General features: G+C 38.4%; 1 protein-coding gene across 1 annotated transcript; it reads right to left on the bottom strand.

Moving 5' to 3' along the window:
- Positions 1-12,171: 12,171 nt before the first annotated feature.
- On the bottom strand, positions 12,172-18,238 carry LOC131972101 (galactose-specific lectin nattectin-like). Its single transcript, XM_059333863.1, has 6 exons — positions 18,177-18,238; positions 16,877-16,907; positions 16,644-16,729; positions 14,700-14,834; positions 13,748-13,856; positions 12,172-12,501 (listed from the first exon to the last, which is right to left on the bottom strand). Exons 2-6 carry the CDS (start codon positions 16,905-16,907, stop codon positions 12,431-12,433), a joined length of 432 nt encoding a protein of 143 aa, XP_059189846.1. The 5' UTR covers positions 18,177-18,238; the 3' UTR covers positions 12,172-12,430.
- Positions 18,239-20,217: the final 1,979 nt, after the last annotated feature.

Raw genomic sequence — 20,217 nt, forward strand, 5'->3', positions numbered from 1 at the left:
CAAGGTAACCTGAAGCAAGATCTTGTAGAGCATCACATGACTGTCCATTTATTTGGAGCGGTTTCATCACCCAGTGTTGCCTGCCTTGCTCTTAGAAAGACCGCTGAAGACAACCAGGCCAACAACAGAAGTGATCGAAACGGTCAACTGAAACTTCTATATGGATGACCTTGTAGAGTAAATAATGTGGTGAGAGTTAGCTAGTATCTCTTTATGAGGGTCTCTAGAGGGACTACGTAGCTATTTGTATGACAAAGTGTGATTAAATAATGTAACCCTGAGTGATCTATATGATGTTATATGTATAATCAAAATGCTGCAGAGATTTAACTGAAAGATGGAGAAGTACTGGAAGAGAGGAGAAGTAAAATAAGGCCTAGAGAAGAATGTTAAGTTTGTGCCAGAAAAAACACCTGTGATCTTTCGCCAGAGATGTTCATTAGAGTGCTGGTAAGAATAAGAGAGAAGCAAGAATAAGAATAAGAAGCAAGGTTACCCAGCTGGGCAAGAAGCAGCATTAACAAGTGCTAAAAAAACAGTAGCATATAATAAGTGAGAAATGAAAAATAAAAAAGGCTGTGTATGACAGACAGAGATGAGTGAGAAATAAGAATATATCTGGAGGATTTGGAGCAGCCCCTAGGAGGAGAAATCTAAAGAATCAACAAATTTTATTGGAGGAAAGGTCATAATAAATATTTATGATGGGATGGACAGATGTGTGTGATTTCTCTATAAAACCTCATGTAAGTGTCATTTCGAGTTAGAGAGCTTATGGACTGCACCTTGTGTGTATTATATTTGTTCTCTCCACTTTTTATCGATAATAAAGTGTGTCACAACATCTTGGACTCCTGCTTGAAGATTTTTGAGACCTGTTAGAGAGTTTTTCTGAGCTGTTTTCCAACTGGGCTTTTGAATAATTGTTAAAGATAGAGAAGTAATTTTTTTCCAATTGGACTCCTTTAAAAACTAATTTATGAGCTATTTGACCTACAACTTGGACCAGTAAATTACACGACAACCTACTTTGCAGCAAAGGAGGTTTCACCCTTGCTCAATGGATCAGTAACAGTCGAAGTGCTTCAAAGCATCCCAGAGGATCTCAAGTCCAAGAACCTGCATGAACTTGATCTGGACAGAGATAAGCTGCCGTTGGACAGAGCTATGGGTTTGCAGTTGTGTATCGAGACGGACACTTTCAAATTCAAGCTGAAAGTCAAGGAGAAGCTGCTAACCAAGTGAGGCATGCTATCCATCATCAGTTCAGTTCTACAATCCATTGGGATTCCTGGCACCTCTAGTACTCCCCGCCAAGCTGCTGTTGCAGGAGTTATGCAGGACGAAGTGTGATTGGGACGATCTAATACCTCCAGCTTCCCAGCAGAAGTGGAACAAATGGCTGACAGATCTTGAGAAGGTGCCATATTTCAAGATCCCCAGATGTGTGAAGCCTGAAGGATTTGGGAGGACTGTCAGCGCCCAATTGCATCACTTCGCAGATGCGAGCGAGAACGGATATAGCACGGCTACTTACCTGAGGATGCACAGCATGGATAAGAGCGTTCATGTTGCCTTCCTATTTGGCAAATGCAGAGTGGCTCCCCTGAAGCCTGTCACCATTCCCCGTTTGGAGCCCACCGCTGCCGTTGTTGCAGTATGAGTGGACAAGATGCTTCAATCGGAGCTCCAGCTTTGAATGAAACAGACCTGCTTTTGGACTGATCAGCAGTGAGGCTTCAGGTCGATGTGTTTTTATGTGCATATGTGTGTGTCAGTGTTTAGGGAAGCACTAAATCACACACATTGATGTCTTTGGAGTCACTTGAATCAATAATAATAAAGTATATGAAGGACATTTTTAATAAACTGCACCTCCCTCCCAACTCCTTATTTCCTTTATTTCCCACCTAACCTATTAACATCCAAAGAACCTCTGAAAATATGCAAGCTAATAGCAAGGTAACTAATTATTGAGTTCAGTTTAGCTTTTATGTGCTACAGGCATCAATGGAAAACTTTACAACATAATTTATTAAAATATCAACTTTCTGTGATATGATATGTATATAATTTTAGAGATTATGGCATTTATCTTTTTGAAGGCCAGGAGTAAGGCCTGGATGACTGATTAAAATGTATATTTCTCTCTTTGACCGTCTGAGAGGTTAACTGCCTTAACTTTTCTTGAAATGTGAAAACAAGAAGGAAAAAGGACTTGAGACCAGACAAAAATGTGCTGTCAATGAAAATGTATATTTCTGATTAGCTTGTTAATTACACAATATCAAAAGTTTTCAATTGGCAAAACAAAGAAGAAAATGAAAAGATGGATATGACAATACATAAAGTTAATCAATTGATTATATTTAGCTTCTTCCCACTTCAATCAAAGCTGTCAGATTAATAAAGAAATATTTTACTGATTCAGAAGTTTTAAATGAAGTTTAAACTGTCAGAAGAGCGAACATTGATGTCAATGAGGTCCTTCATTGCAGAGTCAGTGGAATTTCATTGTGGAAGTTGTATCATTGTGATTGAGGCCTGACACAAACAAAATGTTTGTGATGACCACATTGGCTGTCGTTCCAGTAGTTTCCTGTAGGGAACAGTTAAAAACAAATCATTAAGCCAGACAGCAGAAGCCAAGTGTTTTCCATATTTTTGACTTCCCTAATAGATAAGATTGCATTTAAATGTCACTGTGTAAATCCTCTGAATGCTTATTACCTAGGCAAATCTAATTAAGACCACTACTGGGGCAGATACCTTTAAGTCAGTTGCTTGTGTTATTTTATTCAGGCTGTGTCCTCCAGAACATTTTTACCGGCTAAAAACACTAAGTGCTCTATTGAAAAAGCCCAGCTTGGATTGTGTACTTTGGTTATCTTTCCTTCCATCCATAACAATTATTTAAATGAAATTCGCAACGCCTTAATGTAATTTCTTCAAATTTGGCATAAATGTCCACTTAGACTCAAAGATGAAATCCTTAGATTATGAAGTTCAAGGGTCAAGGTCACTGTTACCTCATAAAATACATTTTTAAGCCGTAGCTAGAGAATGAATACAGTAAAGAGAACTCTTTTTCTATGTGGTCAGCAATATCAATTACTTTATTGTTGTTTTTCAGCACTGTGTGTGACGGTTTGTCTTTGTGGTATTTGTCCTGCCCCTCCTCCAGATCGGACGGCTTAGTGACAGTGACAAGTGGCAGTGTTTTAATATTACCCAAAGTTGAATTTTTTTTATGAATTTTTATATATACTCTTGGCAACTAGAAATAATAACCAAACATGCAGAGCTCAGCGCTCAATGCAGAATAGATGCTCAGCATCTTGCCATGCTGCTGGAGTTTGTAGCATTGTGTAAATAAGCAGTGTTTTTTTTGCAAAGGATTAAAAAGTAAGATGGCCTCTGGAAAACACTTTGGTGGAAACATAACACTACCAGGTAGAGTGCACTCAGGTCATTATGGCTGATTTAGTTAGATAATCTGTAGGGTTTTTTTTCTCCCATTGACCAATCATTTGATTGAAGAATAGGTATAATTTCGTTGGTTCGATATTGGGGCATGCTTGTGTCCATTATTTCTAATAATATTTGTACCTCCCCAGTTCATCTCAACGCAGTGTTCAGATCTAACGTTGTTGGGCTCCCCGATACTCCAGCGCACATAGTCAAAAGGTGTGCCATCACTCCACAGCCACTGTCCCTCCTGGAAGAGAGAGTGTTATGCAATATAACATATAACAAAATAACAATGCATGCCAATAATATGAATTCAAATATATCAATGCAACAACCCACTGGTTCTGTGTATGCTCTTTAAAAGTATCCTGTAATACTTTATGTTGGATTACATTGTTCTGCACATACATACTAGGATGTTTAAGAAACAACGCAACAAAAATCACAATCACAAATTTAAAATGGAATCTTGAAAAAATAAAATGGATTTCATAGGGCCCCTGCAATAATGTTTGAATCTACTTTTAGACTAATAATCTCTTGGCTCCAGCTCTGTATTTACAGGGACAGTTGACCCCAACATCAAAAATACATATTTTCCCTCTTACCTGTAGTGCTTTTCTTTTCTTTTTTCTATTCTCTTTTTTTCTTTAGAGAGGGCTCAAAAGGGCGTCATGTAAGAACCACTGGTACGCAGCCATTTATTCTTAAGTGGCTTGCATTAGTGGTGTAGGAAACTTTGCCAGATTTACCAATTTACTCTGATGTTGTATTTTCTCTGACACAAAGAATGCATTGAATATTTCATTGCATTCAAGTGATTTTGAGTTTAAATATCTACATAATATATATATGATATGGCCCAGTCTTCTCCAACTCTTGGAAAGAAAGTGAAAAAACCTATTTCCTATACTGGACTAACTCCAAGTGCAGCCACAGGTTACTCTCATTAGTTTTAGTAGTAAAAGGGACGACTGCTAGCCTGGCTAACACCAGACTATATCACAAATGAGATATAGTCTGGATACCCTATATTCATTTTTCCGTAGAGGAGGCTTGGTTTACGAACCTCCAGAGCCGAATATCGGGCACTACGAATGTCTGTCATAAGCGTCTGTACGTAGCTCTTAGCCAATCGTATCAGTTATAACAGATGACGTATGTAGAGCGACAGAAATTTGAGGAAGCATCGAGCAAGAAGACGACTGATGTTTACATAACCAGACTAGCCTATCTCTACTTTGGGACTAAAATGCTTAATTCTGCTTCTGCAACGTTTTTCTGCAGCATGTTGTGGCTCTGGCTGCTCTGTAGTTTCAGCTCACAGTCTACCGGCAGTGTTGGTGTGTGTGTGTGTGTGTGTGTGTTTGTGTGTGTGTGTGTGAGAGAGAGAGAGAGAGAGAGAATGTTGCTTGCTGCTTTGCTTCTCCAGTTCTCGCTTTCTGCAAGATTCTTTAATTTTATGCCTTATTTCCCCCTCATGTCATTCAGCCACACACATCCACTGATTTTATGGGCAATAGACAAGCTGCTGTGGGTCTCTTGCCGGCTGCGCTGTCCCCCTGCTTTTTTGTGGTGAAACAGGATTGTAAAGTCGACATTGTTCTTCTTTTAAAATAATCTATCTAGAACACTGTCTACAGCTAGATCGAAAGAGAGCTTCGCATCTGCTGCAGCCATGTTGGATCCGTAAGAAAACTACAAGCTTCCGTCTGTCCATTAGTACGCGTCATCGTCTTGCCGTCCCTCCCCGTTCTGTGATTGGATCCCTAAAACAGGGCTAAGAATCGGCCATGGACACCAGACCCTTTCGCAGTTCGAAATGAAATCGAGCGCGCAAGGCAGTATGGGTATACCCAGGCTAGACGACTGCATCAGATCCAGTCTCTTTGTATCTTACCCTCTCTCCATCGCTGCCCCCAATCCAGGTCTGCGGGCACCAGACACTCTTTCAATATGGTCTCTGAGGAATGCATTTTCATCAGCATTGTGGACCGAGGCCAGATTCCCGCCAACAGAAATGCAATGTTTCTAACGGGAGATGGAGTAAGAAAGCAAGACATTAGAATGAGACGGAGGGCGTAAGAGTTTCAGTATGATGGATACATAGTGCAAGATAAAGGGACAATGCATTTTACAGACATGTTTCTGTTATTTAGTCCTCCTTTACTTGTAAATTTAGTGGACATTAAAATAGAAATGCCTGTTAATATAATGCAATATAGTTCAACATCAACACAAACTGCAGCCTAAATTAAGCACCAAATGTTTGTAACAAATGGTATCAACCCATAAAGTGCTGCAACAACTTATGAAACATAATTGAATATAAAAATGGCCTTCATATATTTATTTCAAATAAGCAGTTTTTTTCTCTATGCTCTCAACATCATTAAAAATGAGGGCCTTCCTGCAATGATTCCTTGAGATATAAAAATGAATGAATAAAAAAAAAAATCAATAAAATCTAAGCTCTTGTACACTTTAAACTTTAACATTTTAATAGGCGCCTCACCGAAACAAAATGTAATATTTATGACTAAAAGTCAAGTACCTCTGCAGCAACCCACGGCAAAGTCTTCCAGAAGAACATGAAACAGCGAGAGCCAAACACAGTCCAACCAGGGGGGCAGCAAATACCTGTAACGCAATCATTGTGTTAGAAAGAGCTTACACAAATAATATGAGAACACCTGACAAATTATGTGGACAGTCAAACGTTGCAGCCATCTTTGAACAGTTGAACACATCTTTCCACATCCACAAGTGAGGTCCAATACTGATGTTATTTGCTTTGATCCTTTGTCTCAGCAGGGGCTGCCATCTGCAAACATGAACACAGTTAATTAGCTGTGATTTAGAATTTTTCAGCATTTACCTCAGCACTTCCCCTGATTTGTACATTAGGCATAGTGCCAAACTAATTATGTGTAATCTGTACTCATTATTCACTGGAAATTTTCTGGCTTCTTAATATAACACATCAGCTACTCCCAAACTACAAATTGTGATGAAATATTTCTGGAGCACTCAGTTTTCTTTCATCTTTCTTTCTTATTCTTTTGGGGGGAGAAATAGGAAGTGTATGCATTAATAAGTCAACTACCTGTAGAATAATTATATATTGTGCTGATCTACACCTACAGTGGCCGAAGAAAAATATGGCAGGAGCAAAACTGGAAAGATGACAACTGCTTGAGTAGGCAGTATGGGTCAAAAAAAGTCTTCAACGCAGGGGACAGGTGTCCCAAGTTATTAATAAAACCTTTTAAACTGTATGTAACAAACATACCTAAATTTTGTTCTATGTCATGTGTGTTAGATGAGGTTAGATACAATTACACTGTGAGATTATTTAAGTGTAAGGATCCAGGGATTGATCTTTGAGTGATGGAAAATTTAACTGACCAATGTACCTGTTGTACATTGTACATGTACCTGCATTGCATTTGATGTAATGTATGAATGACAAAGAATTCTGATTCTGATACGTGTCCGTTGTTGTGATGCATGAGGTCAATCATTTGGTGTTGAGCTGCTTAAAGTGGGAACCTCAGTAAACCTTGCATGGTGTTAGTATGATGATGTAAGTAATGTTACATTCAGCTCATTACATTCATCTGTTGTTTCTTGTTGGGCCTGAGTTTGCCATGTTATGCTTTCAACATATTTTTTTGGTTTATTCTGTTCAGTAATTGCCATTATTATTTTAAAAAGTGAATAACAAACATGTAAAATAATCATCGAAACACAACTCTTACTATTGTGGAACATTAAAATGATTACAAGAAGATTTAAGATGGGGCCGTTCATAGCCATTGCCAAAGCAGTACCATGTTATGTGTTATGGATAAATGCAACGAACTATTGGTTATTATTGCAGTATTAATAAAGTGTTAAGTGTAGCTGCTTTGGATTATTTAAGGAGTGGAGATGCAAAGAATTTTATTGGTGAGAAAATCCCACTGCTGATTATTTTGCTGATTTTTGCAATAATATTAAACATACATTTGCATAAAGCTGGCACGTGTCCACTCCCATGTTAATGAGAGTGTGAAAAAAAAAATTGAAAAATAACTGTTTAAAAAAAATCTGTAACAAAAACTAACATTTTGTCACAATCAACTAAAGAAAAGAAAAGAGGAATCTTTTGTAAAATGTTACTTACAGTTCCTGCAGTGAACAGACCGCAGGTAACAGAGAGGATGACGTTCAAAGCACTTCATCACCACCGGTGTCAGTGCCACTGGCCGATAGTCAATACCTGATGGCTGATTGTTTTTTATCACAGGGATAATTGTGGCTGTCTTGAGGCATGTGGGGGCGGAGGCCTGAAGCAGGGAGGTGTTAAAAAGGTCCGTGAGCACCGCAGTCAGCTTCCCTCCACAGTGCTTCAGAACCCAACCTAGTACTCCGGTTACTGGGTTGATGTGCTGCAGGGTCATGAGGGCTCAGAGTCAGCACCAGTGGTGAGGGTCCCTGCTGTTTTTAGCACGTGTGTTTTAACTGCTGTCAGCGCAGTCAAACCTGCAGTTCAGGTCGACACAGCACTTTCTACAGTTCCTTTGGTGTCTTCCAACTTTTTTTTATCAACTTCTCACAGAATTCAATTTGAATTTATTATCATTTTGTGGTTTTTGTTTTGTTTGACTTGCTGTAGTTCCATCTCAGTATCAGTAGTATCTAGATCTGTATCAGGAACAACTGTCAGAGTTGGAAACAAAATGACTCTTCAAGACACAAATGCAGAGAAAAATTATAGTATAGCTCTTTATTGGGCACTCATTGGAATACTTAGAAATTGAAAATTTAAACCCTGCCCTCCCCCTGTCTCTTGCAGGCCGAGTTAATCTCATTAAGATGGTAGTTCTTCCAAAATTTCTTTATCTTTTTCAACACATTCCAATTTGTCTTAATAAATCATTTTTTGTTAATCTTGACCAACAACTTAACACTTTTATTTGGCAGAATAAACCAGCCCGTGTTAAGAAAAACATTCTTCAACTTCCTAAACCTGAAGGAGGGCTAGCATTGCCAAACTTTCGCTACTATTTTTGGGCCTGCAACATTAATAAACTTATATACTGGCTCCATGGGGAAGGTGCAGACACCTGTCCACCCTGGGCTCACACTGAGATATCATCTTCTTCTTGTTCTCTACATTCGACGATCTGTTCACAGCTTCCCATAAGTGCCCGTGATGTTTCACCTAATCCGGTGGTCACCAATACAATTAAAATTTGGATCCAGTTCAGAAAGCAGTACGGTTTTCATAGGGCTTCGACTCTTGCCCCAGTTTTGAATAATTATGCATTTTTCCCTTCCCGCTCGGACCCTACATTTCGCATTTGGTCGGATAAGGGCCTCAGAACACTTAGGGACCTGTATGAAGACGGTGTTTTCACATCCTTTGCATCTCTGTCAGATAGATACAACCTGCCTAATAGCCATTTTTTTCGGTATCTTCAAATGAGACATTTTATCCAAAAGCAGTTCCCACATTTCCCAAACCGCCCCCCCGAAGCTGAAATAGACCAATTGCTGTCTCTCGACCTGCGACAAAAGCGACTGATATCTGTTATTTATAATAAGATTGCACTTCTGAGCCCAGTCCTCACTATATTGCTAAAAAATGCATGGGAGAAGGATTTGGGGATAGACATTACTGATATCCAGTGGAGAGACATTTTAAAACTGACCCATACTTCGTCTATTTGTGCCAGGCACGCTCTATTACAGTGGAAGGTGCTTCACAGAGCCCATTTCACCAACGCTAAATTGGCAAAAATATATCCAAGTCACAGTGATGCCTGTAACCGTTGTTAACAGTCCCCAGCCGACCATGTGCACATGTTCTGGTCATGTCCGAGGTTGACCAACTTTTGGTCCAGTATATTCCAAACTCTCAAACAGGCTTTCAATGTAAATTTAGAACCAAATTCCCTGACTGCTTTTTTTGGTCTTCCTCTGTCTAAGAATCTCCCTGTTTCTGTACAGCGTGTCATGGCCTTTACCACCCTGCTGGCCAGGCGTGCCATTCTACTCAAATGGAAGCATGTTTCTCCACCGACCCATAACAGTTGGATACGGGAAATTTTACAATGTCTAAAGTTAGAGAAGTTAAGGTTCTCACAGAAGGGATCTCTGACAGCATTCCATAAAACTTGGGACCCACTGCTGGCCTATATTAGCAACAGTCTTATTGTGACTCCTGATGATGCCGAGGACGCTTCTTAATTCTTGGAAAGAGAGAGTGCCCCCCCCCCCATTTTTTTTTTTTTTTTTGTTGTTGTTGTTTTTTTTTTTGTTTGTTTTTTTTTGTTTGTTGTTTTTTTTGTTTATTTTATTTTATTTTATTTTATTTTTTTTTTGTCTTAACCATACTTCAGTATTTACTTATGTTGCTGTATGTTGTGTAATAATTTAGTTGTGATTACATCTGACGTGGGTTGTTGGGAGGGATAGTGGGATTCATGTTGGGGTTCTCTTTTTGTCTTGTTCTCTTTTATTTTAGTACTTCACTCTAAGGCAGACGCTTTCCAACACAATGTGTAACTGAGATTTTATTCTGTACTGTCTGCAAAAACTCAATAAAGAAATTGGGAAAAAAAAAAAAAAGAAAATTTAAACCCAACCAAGTGTTATTGGAGGATATTACAAGACTTTTACTTTTGTGACTTCTTTCAAAAATGTTGTATTTTTAAGTTACAAATCAAGGTCAATTGAGTTAATATCAGTATTAATATTATAATAACTATTATTATTATGGGCTACATAATGCCTCACAGCAAGAGGGTCAGCGGTTCGACTCCGGCCTGCAGCTCTTCTGTATGGAGTTTTCATGTTCTCCCCATGTCACCGTGGGTTCTCTCCAGGTACTCCGGCTTCCTCCAACAGTCCAGAAACATGCACTAAGGTTTAATTGGTGACTCTAAATTGGCTGTAGGTGTGAATGAGAGCGTGGTTGTCTGTCTCAGTATGTCAGCCCTGCGATAGTCTGGCGACCTGTACCCCGCTTCTCACCCAATGGCAGCTAGGATCGGCTCCAGCCCCCCGTGGGTGCGGATAAATGGTTACGGATAATTAATTATTATTATTATTATTAGCATTATTATACTGATTGGTCAGATGCCATGATGTCTATATGTGAGTGGCCTGATCTTCACTGAGTTGGCTGGAAAAAAATCCATGTGGTTCTACAACCTCACAGAGAGCAGGGGGACCCCATTTTGGATGTCAGCTGAAGTTACAAAATCTGTTTCTTTGCCCGATAAAGGGTTGAAAACTTCTCTCACTCAGGTGAGACACCAGAGGAGGAAGCAAATACAAAAAGCTGAAAGATAAGATGCATGCCAACAAGGAAATGTTCTTTATATCCCTTGTTTTTGTAACACCCATTAAATGCTTTGGTTAAGTCACACCCTTGGCAAGTTACATCGACATCTGTGGAATCAAGCATATGCAGGAAGAACAAGTATTACCATACAAGCCAGAAGCTGTAATCTATTTTGTTTGTCTTGTTCTTCATAAAGTAACCTCTGAGTGTATGTTATGTAGGTCATGAAAAAGTGAAAACAGACATGTTGTTTAGACAGAGGCAGAATGACAGTTCAGCCAGCTTCTGTCCTGCTGACAGTCAGCTGCAGAATGAAGCTCACAGACACACCAGAACCCTTGATTGACTAATTAGCATGTGGTTAATACGTTCAAAAAACATATACAGCTGAATATTTGTTCAAGCTTAACAGCTGTATGCAGAAAACACTTCACTAAACACGACGGAAATCAAAGTCAGTGGGGATTGCTCATTGGATATACGTGCAGTGCACATCTTGCTATCTTTAGATATTTCATAAATATTAAATGGGTATAGTTGAATTAACATAAACAATCCAATACATACATGAATAACTAAATTAAGTTCTGAAATCTCACATTTTTCTGCAGTTTTGCTTTAAGAAATGTTAAGGTTTTTGCAAATAAACTAGTCTAAAAATTTGTTTTAAAAGTTTTTAAAAGTCCACCGTGGAATTTGAGATTTTCTACAATGTAATTCTGGGGGAGATGACTAATGCTACATTCAAGTGCTTGTATTAGTGTCATGGAGTTAAAAAAATCTTTTTAGACAAAAAAGGTTGGCACAAATGCATTTATCAGCAGTGAAGCTTTATGTGCATGTGTGTGTGTGTGTGTGTGTGTGTGTCAGTGTTTAGGGAAACACTAAATCGCACACATTGATGTCTTTTGGAGTCACTTGAATCAATAATAACAAAGAATACGAAGGACATTTTAAATAAAACTGCACCTCCCTCCCCAACTCTTCTAATTTCCTTTGTCCACCTAACCTATAAACATCCAAAGAACCTCTGAAAAGGTAACTAATTATTGAGTTCAGTTTAGAAACCCCCAGAGTGGGGCTTTTATGTGCTACAGGCGTCAATGGAAAACTTTACAACATATTTTATTAAAATATCAACTTTCTGTGATATGATATGTATATAATTTTATAGATTATGGCATTTATCTTTTTGAAGGCCAGGAGTAAGGCCTGGATGACTGATTCAAATTTATATTTCTCTCTTTGACCGTGTAAGAGGTTAACTGCCTTAACTTTTCTTGAAATGTGAAAACAAGAAGGAAAAAGGACTTGAGACCAGACAAAAATGTGCTGTCAATGAAAATGTTTATATTTCTGATTAGCTTGTTAATTGCACAATATCAAAAGTTTTCAATTGGCAAAACAAATAAGAAAATGAAAAGATGTATATGAAAATAGATAAAGTTAATCAAGGGATTATATTTAGCTTCTTCCCACTTCGATCAAAGCTGTCAGATTAATAAAGAAATATTTTACTGATTCAGAAGTTTTAAATGAAGTTTAAACTGTCAGAAGAGCGAACATTGATGTTAATGAGGTCCTTCATTGCAGAGTCAGTGGAGTTTCATTGTGGAAGTTGTATCATTGTGATTGAGGCCTGACACAAACAAAATGTTTGTGATGATAACATCGGTTGTCGTTCCAGTAGTTTCCTGTAGGGAACAGTTGAAAACAAATCATTAAGCCAGACAGCAGAAGCCATTTTAAGGTTGCATTTGCATCCTGGCTACACGGTGGTGTAGTGGTTAGCACTCTCGCCTCACAACTAGAGGGTCGCCGGTTTGCCTCCCGCCTGCGGCTCTTCTGTGTGGAGTTTTCATGTTCTTCCCGTGTCAGCGTGGGTTCTCACCGGGTACTCCGGCTTCCTCCCACAGTCCAAAAAACATGCACTTAGGTTTAATTGGTGACTCTAAATTGCCCATAGGTGTGAATGAGAGTGTGATTGTCTGTCTCTATGTGTCATCCTCTGGTCTCGCCCTATGACAGCTGGGATAGGCTCCAGCCCCCCGCGACCCGATTGCGGTTAATGGTAATGAATGAATGTGTAAATCCTCTGAATGCTTATTACCTAGACAAATCTAATTAAGACAACTACTGGGGCAGATACCTTTAAGTCAGGACATTTTTCCTGGCTAAAAACACTAAGTGCTCTATTGAAAAAGCCCAGCTTGGATTGTGTACTTTGGTTATCTTTCCTTCCATCCGTCCCAATTATTTGAATGAAATTCACAACGCCTTAATGTAATTTCTTCAAATTTGGCACAAATGTCCACTTAGACTCAAAGATGAAATCCTTATCCTTATCCTTATCCTTATTATGAAGTTCAAGGGTCAAGGTCACTGTTACCTCATAAAATACATTTTAAGCCATAGCTAGAGAATGAATACAGTAAAGAGAACTCTTTTTCTATGTGGTCAGCAATATCAATTACTTTGTTGTTGTTTTTCAGCACTGTGTGTGACGGTTTGTCTTTGTGGTATTTGTCCTGCCCCTCCTCCAGATCGGACGGCTTGGTGACAGTGACAAGTGGCAGTGTTTTAATATTACCCAAAGTTGAATTTCTTTTTTTCTTTTTTTGTACTCTTGGCGACTAGAAATAATAACCAAACATGCAGAGCTCAGCGCTCAATGCAGAGTTGATGCTCAGCATCTTGCCATGCTGCTGGAGTTTGTAGCATTGTGTAAATATGCAGTGCTCTCATTGCAAAGGATTAAAAAGTAAGATGGCCTCTGGAAAACACTTGGAAACATAACACTACCAGGTAGAGTGCACTCAGATCATTATGGCTGATTTAGTTAGATAATCTGTAGGTTTTTTTTTCTCCCATTGACCAATTGAAGAATAGGTATAATTTCGTTGGCATGATTGTGTCCATTATTTCTAATAATATTTGTACCTCCCCAGTTCATCTCAACGCAGTGTTCATATCCATAGTTGTTGGGCTCCCCAATACTCCAGCGCGCATAGTCAAAAGGTGTGCCATCACTCCACAGCCACTGTCCCTCCTGGAGGAGAGAGTTATATGCAATATAACATATAACAAAATAACAATGCATGCCAATAATATGAATTCAAATATATCAATGCAACAACCCACTGGTTCTCTGTATGCTCTTCAAAAGTATCCTGTAATACTTTATGTTGGATTACATTGTTCTGCACATACATACTAGGATGTTTAGGAAACAACGCAACAAAAAACACAATTTTGAAAATTTTAAATGGAAAACAAGGAATTTGGGAAACATTTCAAATGGAATCTTGAAAAAACAAAATGGATTTCATAGGGCCCCTGCAATATTTTTTTTAATTAGTCTTTTAGACTAATAATCTCTTGGCTCCAGCTCTGTATTTACAGGGACAGTTGGCCCCAACATCAAAAATACATATTTTCCCTCTTACCTGTAGTGCTTTTCTTTTCTTTTTTCTATTATTTTTTTTTCTTTAGAGAGGGCTCAAAAGGGCGTCATGTAAGAACCACTGGTACGCAGCCATTTATTCTTAAGTGGCTTGTATTAGTGGTGTAGGAGACTTTGCCAGATTCACCAATTTACTCTGATATTGTATTTTCTCTGACACAAAGACCATTTTTAAGTGGTACAGACTTGTTTTAGGAGCTGTGTAGTTTTCATTAATGCATTGAATATTTCATTGCATTCAAGTGATTTTGAGTTTAAATATCTACATAATATATATATGATATGGCCCAGTCTTCTCCAACTCTTGGAAAGAAAGTGAAAAACCTATTTCCTATATTGGACTAACTCAAAGTGCAGCCACAGGTTACTCTCATTAGTTTTAGTAGTAAAAGGGACGACTGCATCAGATCCAGTCTCTTTGTATCTTACCCTCTCTCCATCGCTGCCCCCAATCCAGGTATGTCTGCGGGCACCAGACACTGTTTCAATATGGTCTCTGAGGAATGCATTTTCATCAGCATTGTGGACCGAGGCCAGATTCCCGCCAACAGAAATGCAATGTTTCTAACGGGAGATGGAGTAAGAAAGCAAGACATTAGAATGAGACGGAGGACGTAAGAGTTTCAGTATGATGGATGCATAGCGCAAGACATTTCACATTGCATTATACAGACATGTTTCTGTTATTTAGTCTTCCTTTGATTATAAATTGAGTGGACAATAACATTGAAATGCCTGGTAATATAATGCAATACAGTTCAACAGCAACACAAACTGAAGCTTAAACTAAGCACCAAATGTTTGTAACAAATGGTATCAACCCATAAAGTGCTGCAACAACTTACAAGTCATAATTGAATATAAAAATCCCCTTTATTTATATAGCACAATTTTAGCAAACACAAGGTTTCCAAAGTGCTGCACAAACAATAAATACATAACACAATACAAAGAGATGTAGTAAACAATAGATCAGTAAGATGCAATAAATTAAAATGGGATAAAAATAAATAAAATAAAATGTAAAATGTACTGCCCGCACAAAATAAAATATGCATGAATACAATAAAAACAAAAAATCATAAAATCATAAAATCAACATAAAATCAACATAAAATCAACACTCTACGTGGTGTTAAAAGCCAACGAGAAGAGGTGGGTTTTAAGAAGAGATTTAAAATGAGACAGTGAGGAGGCCTGTCTGATGTGCAGCAGCAATTCATTCCACAGTTTTGGAGCTGCGATGGCAAAAGCTCGTTCCCCTCTGAGCTTCAGCCTAGCTCTTGGCACTCTCAGGAGAAGCTGGTCAGCTGACCTGAGAGAGCGGGTAGGAGAGTAGGGGTGCAGCAGCTCAGAGAGGTAAGGAGGAGCAAGACCATTTAAAGCTTTAAAAGCAAATAAAATAATTTTAAAATGAATCCTAAAATGAACGGGCAGCCAGTGCAGTGAAGCTAAAACAGGTGAAATGTGCTCATACTTTCTTGTGCCAGTTAAAAGACATGCAGCAGCATTTTGTACCAGTTGAAGGCGGGCAATGGAGGACCCACTAACCCCCATATAAAGTGCGTTACAGTAATCCAGCCGAGTGGTCACGAAGGCATGGATTACTGTCTCAAAGTGCCGTGCTTGCAGGAGTGGTTTTATTTTTGCCAGCTGCCGTAGCTGGAAGAAACTGGACTTCACCACAGCTTTTATCTGGTTGTCAAATTTAAGATTAGCGTCCACTTTAATCCCCAGGTTACTCACAATTGGCTTATGATGTTGTGCCAAAGAACCCAGATCAACCAGGGGGGGTTTTGCAGAAGAGGCACCAAAGACCATGACTTCGGTCTTTTTTTCATTAAAACTCAGGAAGTTTGAGGACATCCAGGCTTTGATGTCATGTAGGCACCTTAGGAGTGAGTCAATACAGTACGAGTCATCTTTTTTGAGGGGGACATAGATTTGACTGTCATCTGCATAACAATGAAAAGAAATTCCATGTTTTCTGAGAATGGACCCAAGTGGCAGTAGATACAGGGAAAAAAGAAGCGGGCCAAGCACAGAGCCCTGCGGGACCCCACAAAAATGGCCTTCATGTATTTCTTTCAAATAAGCTTTCTTTCAAAAAAGTATGATAACCAATTACACCAATTTTTAATGTAACCTTTTAAATGTTTTCAATGTTGTTCCGTCTGTTGCTGTTGGTTCTTTCATTGTGTGTTTTTTTCTCTATGCTCTCAAAGAAATTGAAAATGAGGGCCTGCCTGCAATGATTCCTTGAGATACAAAAAATGGATACATTTTAAAAAATGAATAAAATCTAAGCCCTTGTGCATTCTAAACTAAACTAAACTAAACTAAACATCATATTTATGACTAAAAGTCAAGTACCTCCGCATCAACCCACGCCAAAGTCCTCCAGAAGAATCTGAAACAGCGAGAGCCAAACCCAGTCCAATGAGGGGGGCAGCGAATACCTGTAACGCAATCATTGTGTTAGAAAGAGCTTACACAAATAATATGAGAACACCTCACAAATTATGTGGACAGGCAAACGTTGCAGCCATCTTTGAAACGTTGAACACATCTTTCCACATCCACAATCCAATACTGATCTTATTTACTTTGATCCTCTGTCTCAGCAGGGGCTGCCATCTGCAAACATGAACACAGTTAATTAGTTGTTAATGAGAATTTTTCAGCATTTACCTCAGCACTTCCCCTGATTTGTACATTAGGCATAGTGACAAAACTAATTATGTGTAATCTGTACTCATTATTCACTGGACATTTTCTGGCTTCTTAAGATAACACATCAGCTACTCCCAAACAACAAATTGTGATGAAATATTTCTGGAGCACTCAGTTTTCTTTCATCTTTCTTTCTTATTCTTTTGGGGGGAGAAATAATTAGTCTATGCATTAATAAATTAACTATCTGTAGAATAATTATACATTGTGCTAATGATCTGAGTCTCATTGATGAGTTTCTAGCTTTTTTTGTTTTGTAGTAAACTGGGCACCCATATTTACGTTCATTGTTAGTTGGCAACCTACAGTGGCCGTAGAAAATATGGCTGGAGCAAAACTGGAAAGACTACGACTGCTTAAGTAGGCAGGATGGGTAAAAAAAAAAAAGACAGGTCTTCAACGCAGGGGACAGGTGTCCTATATGAAGTTGAAAGTCAACATTGAGTTATTAATAAAACCTTTTAAACTGTATATAACAAACATACCTACGTTTTGTTCTGTCATGTGTGTTAGATGAGGTTAGATACAATTACACTGTGAGATTATTTAAGTGTAAGGATCCAGGGATTGATCTTTGAGTGATGAAAAATCTAACTGACCAATGTACCTGTTGTACATTGTACATGTACCTGCATTGCATTTGATGTAATGTATGAATGCCAAAGAATTCTGATTCTGATACAACATATCTGTTGTTGTGATGCATGAGGTCAATCATTTGGTGTTGAGCTGCTTAAAGCGGGAACCTCAGTAAACCTTAGTATGATGATGTAAGTAATGTTACATTCAGCTCATTACATTCATCTGTTGTTTCTTGTTGGGCCTGAGCTTGCCATGTTATGTTTTCAAGTTTCAACATATTTTTTGAGCATGCAGTACCTGCACGCAGAGTTTATTCTGGTCATTATTTGTCATTCTTTTGGATTGTTGCAAAAAATAGTAAACATACATTTGCAAGCAAAGCAAGCATTTTGTTCATTTGTCCACTCCCGTGGACAGAGTATTACATATAGTAGTATACATACATAGTATACATGTGAAAAACATATCTTAAAGGTACATTGTTTATTGGACAAGCCAAATAGCCAACTGAAGGAATAACTGTTTACAAGGTGACTTAAACTAGCGTCTTGTCACAACCAAAGAAAAGAAAAAAGGTAAAATGTCACTTACAGTTCCTGCAATGAACAGGCAGCAGGTCACAGAGAGGATGAAAACCAAGGCAAGTGATGATGCCATCTGTGAAATAAATACATTCAAATGTTTTTATTCATATTTTCCAGAACCCTTCCAGACTCATGAAGAGATTTAAAAAATAAAATAAATCCCTTAGATGATGCCAGGGCTCCAGACTAACATTTTGCATTGGTTTCTCTGGTGCGCCTAACTTTTTCTTTTAGGTGCACCCAAATTTTTCATTTTGTCACCTTTAATGCTATAAGGTCACCTTTTTATCGCTCTCCATAACTTTCATATAATGTGAATGATTTTTAAACAAAAATAAGGGATAGATAAATGCTTGTCTTTATTTCATTGAACTGCTCTCACTAAAAGCACAATTATATATAAATTTAAAAAAGTGTTTAAAGTGCTTCACTGAGCTCAAATTGAACATTTTAAACTAAAACAAGAAGCAAAATGAAACAACAAAAAGACAACAAACATCTTTCTACATTTATAATAAAGTGAAAAGAAAAATCTTTCTAGAAGCTTAAAAAGACAGTAAAGAGTCTGTCTGTCAGCAAGAAACTCTTTTATATCGTTTTTCATTTCCATTCAGTCCCACATGAGGCTGATCATTCCTGAGCGTAGGTTTGATCTGAGTGACATCATTTACATTTTCCCTTAATCATCTAACCTGATAAAACATTGGTCGGTGTTCAGCGGAAATAATCATGTTCTGGTATATTAAATAATGAATTTATCACCAGGATCGTCTATATACAGACGCAAATAATAATCAAAAATAATATAATATAAACGCATTCTCGTGCCCCTGAGCAGGACACAGTTCACATATAAATACAGAATGCAGGTTGTTATTCATGTGCAGGTGTTTGTTAAACAGATAAAACTCTTATTATTAGTGCATGTTACAGCTGTTAAAGCCGACGTGACACGTGACCCTTCGGAGGGAAGGACGTCTCATGTCTCTTAAATTGTTTCCTCTCTCCTGGCTTCATTTCCCTGCGTCTCTCCATGCGTCCCCGGTGGATGGGACTAAGACGCAAGTGAACGATGCAAGTGAGGGAAGCAGGGATGCTTTTAGAGACACCCCATGAGTGGGTGAGTTCACAGAGAGATGCCTGCGAAATAAATGTATGTTTTCACCCAGCAGTGTCAGGTGCACCAGTGCAACCTAGAAAAATTACTACTAAATTACTTAAAACTTAAAAATTTTGGTTGCATGTGCTACCAAATTGGTTGCACTCCGGAGCCCTGGATGCATACATAGAGTATTGGCACATCATCAAAATATATATTAGTAGTATACAAAAACCTTTAAAACTAGAATATTCTTTAGCTAGGTAGTAAAAACTTCTGAAGTATTACCTTTTGAAGTGTTGAGAGGCAGAGCAGATGAAGAGACAATAGACAGAGACCAGTCAGCCTTTATATATCTTTCTTTGGCTCTGGAATGTGAAACATGTCATCAGCATCTCAGAGAAGCTTGCCCCTCCCTACAAGGATGATAAGATTTTTTTTTATTTAAAGTTCAGTTTCCCCATTCTTAGTTTTGTGCATCAATAGGATGGTGGCAAATTTAGATCAACAAATATTTTTCTGTCTGGAAAATGTTACTTCACATGACTTGTGAGTGTGTTAATAGTTCCTTGTTTTTGCCACTCTGCCACTAAACTGGTGTAGCACCGTGACAAAGAGTGGTACTGTATGTACCTACACATTAAAGACTTTCTAGTCACATACAGCCAGAGCATAGTTTTGGCAGGTCCAGTGAGATACCTTTGCACCCTTTTCCTGAATACAACTTGTGAGCTTAGCCCCAGGCCTTACTGTCCTTTGTCTTTCCTTGGATTGCTTTTTGTTGCTCTCCTCCAACTTAAGGGATGCTTAAGTTGCTGTAATTTGTGTTCTCTTGCTGTTTCTCCTCTCTCAGTGAACATGTCTTTCTCTGGCTCCCCTTTCTGTTGTCTCCAAGCTTTATTCTTCATTTATATTTATATTTATTTATCTGGCCCTCCCCAGGTCAGGG

The sequence above is a fragment of the Centropristis striata genome, chromosome 5 (assembly GCF_030273125.1).
Source record: "Centropristis striata isolate RG_2023a ecotype Rhode Island chromosome 5, C.striata_1.0, whole genome shotgun sequence".
Lineage (NCBI taxonomy): Eukaryota > Metazoa > Chordata > Actinopteri > Perciformes > Serranidae > Centropristis > Centropristis striata.

Bases quoted from the DNA above. Each gene is read 5' to 3' on its own strand.
- LOC131972101 (XM_059333863.1), bottom strand. From the start codon at position 16,907: ATGGCAGCCCCTGCTGAGACAGAGGATCAAA. The intron at 14,835-16,643 runs GTACTTGACTTT...ATCTCCCGTTAG, and splicing joins TGGCGTGGGTTGATGCGGAG to AAACATTGCATTTCTGTTGG. The intron at 12,502-13,747 runs GTACAAATATTA...TGTTCCCTACAG, and splicing joins CGTTGAGATGAACTGGGGAG to GAAACTACTGGAACGACAAC.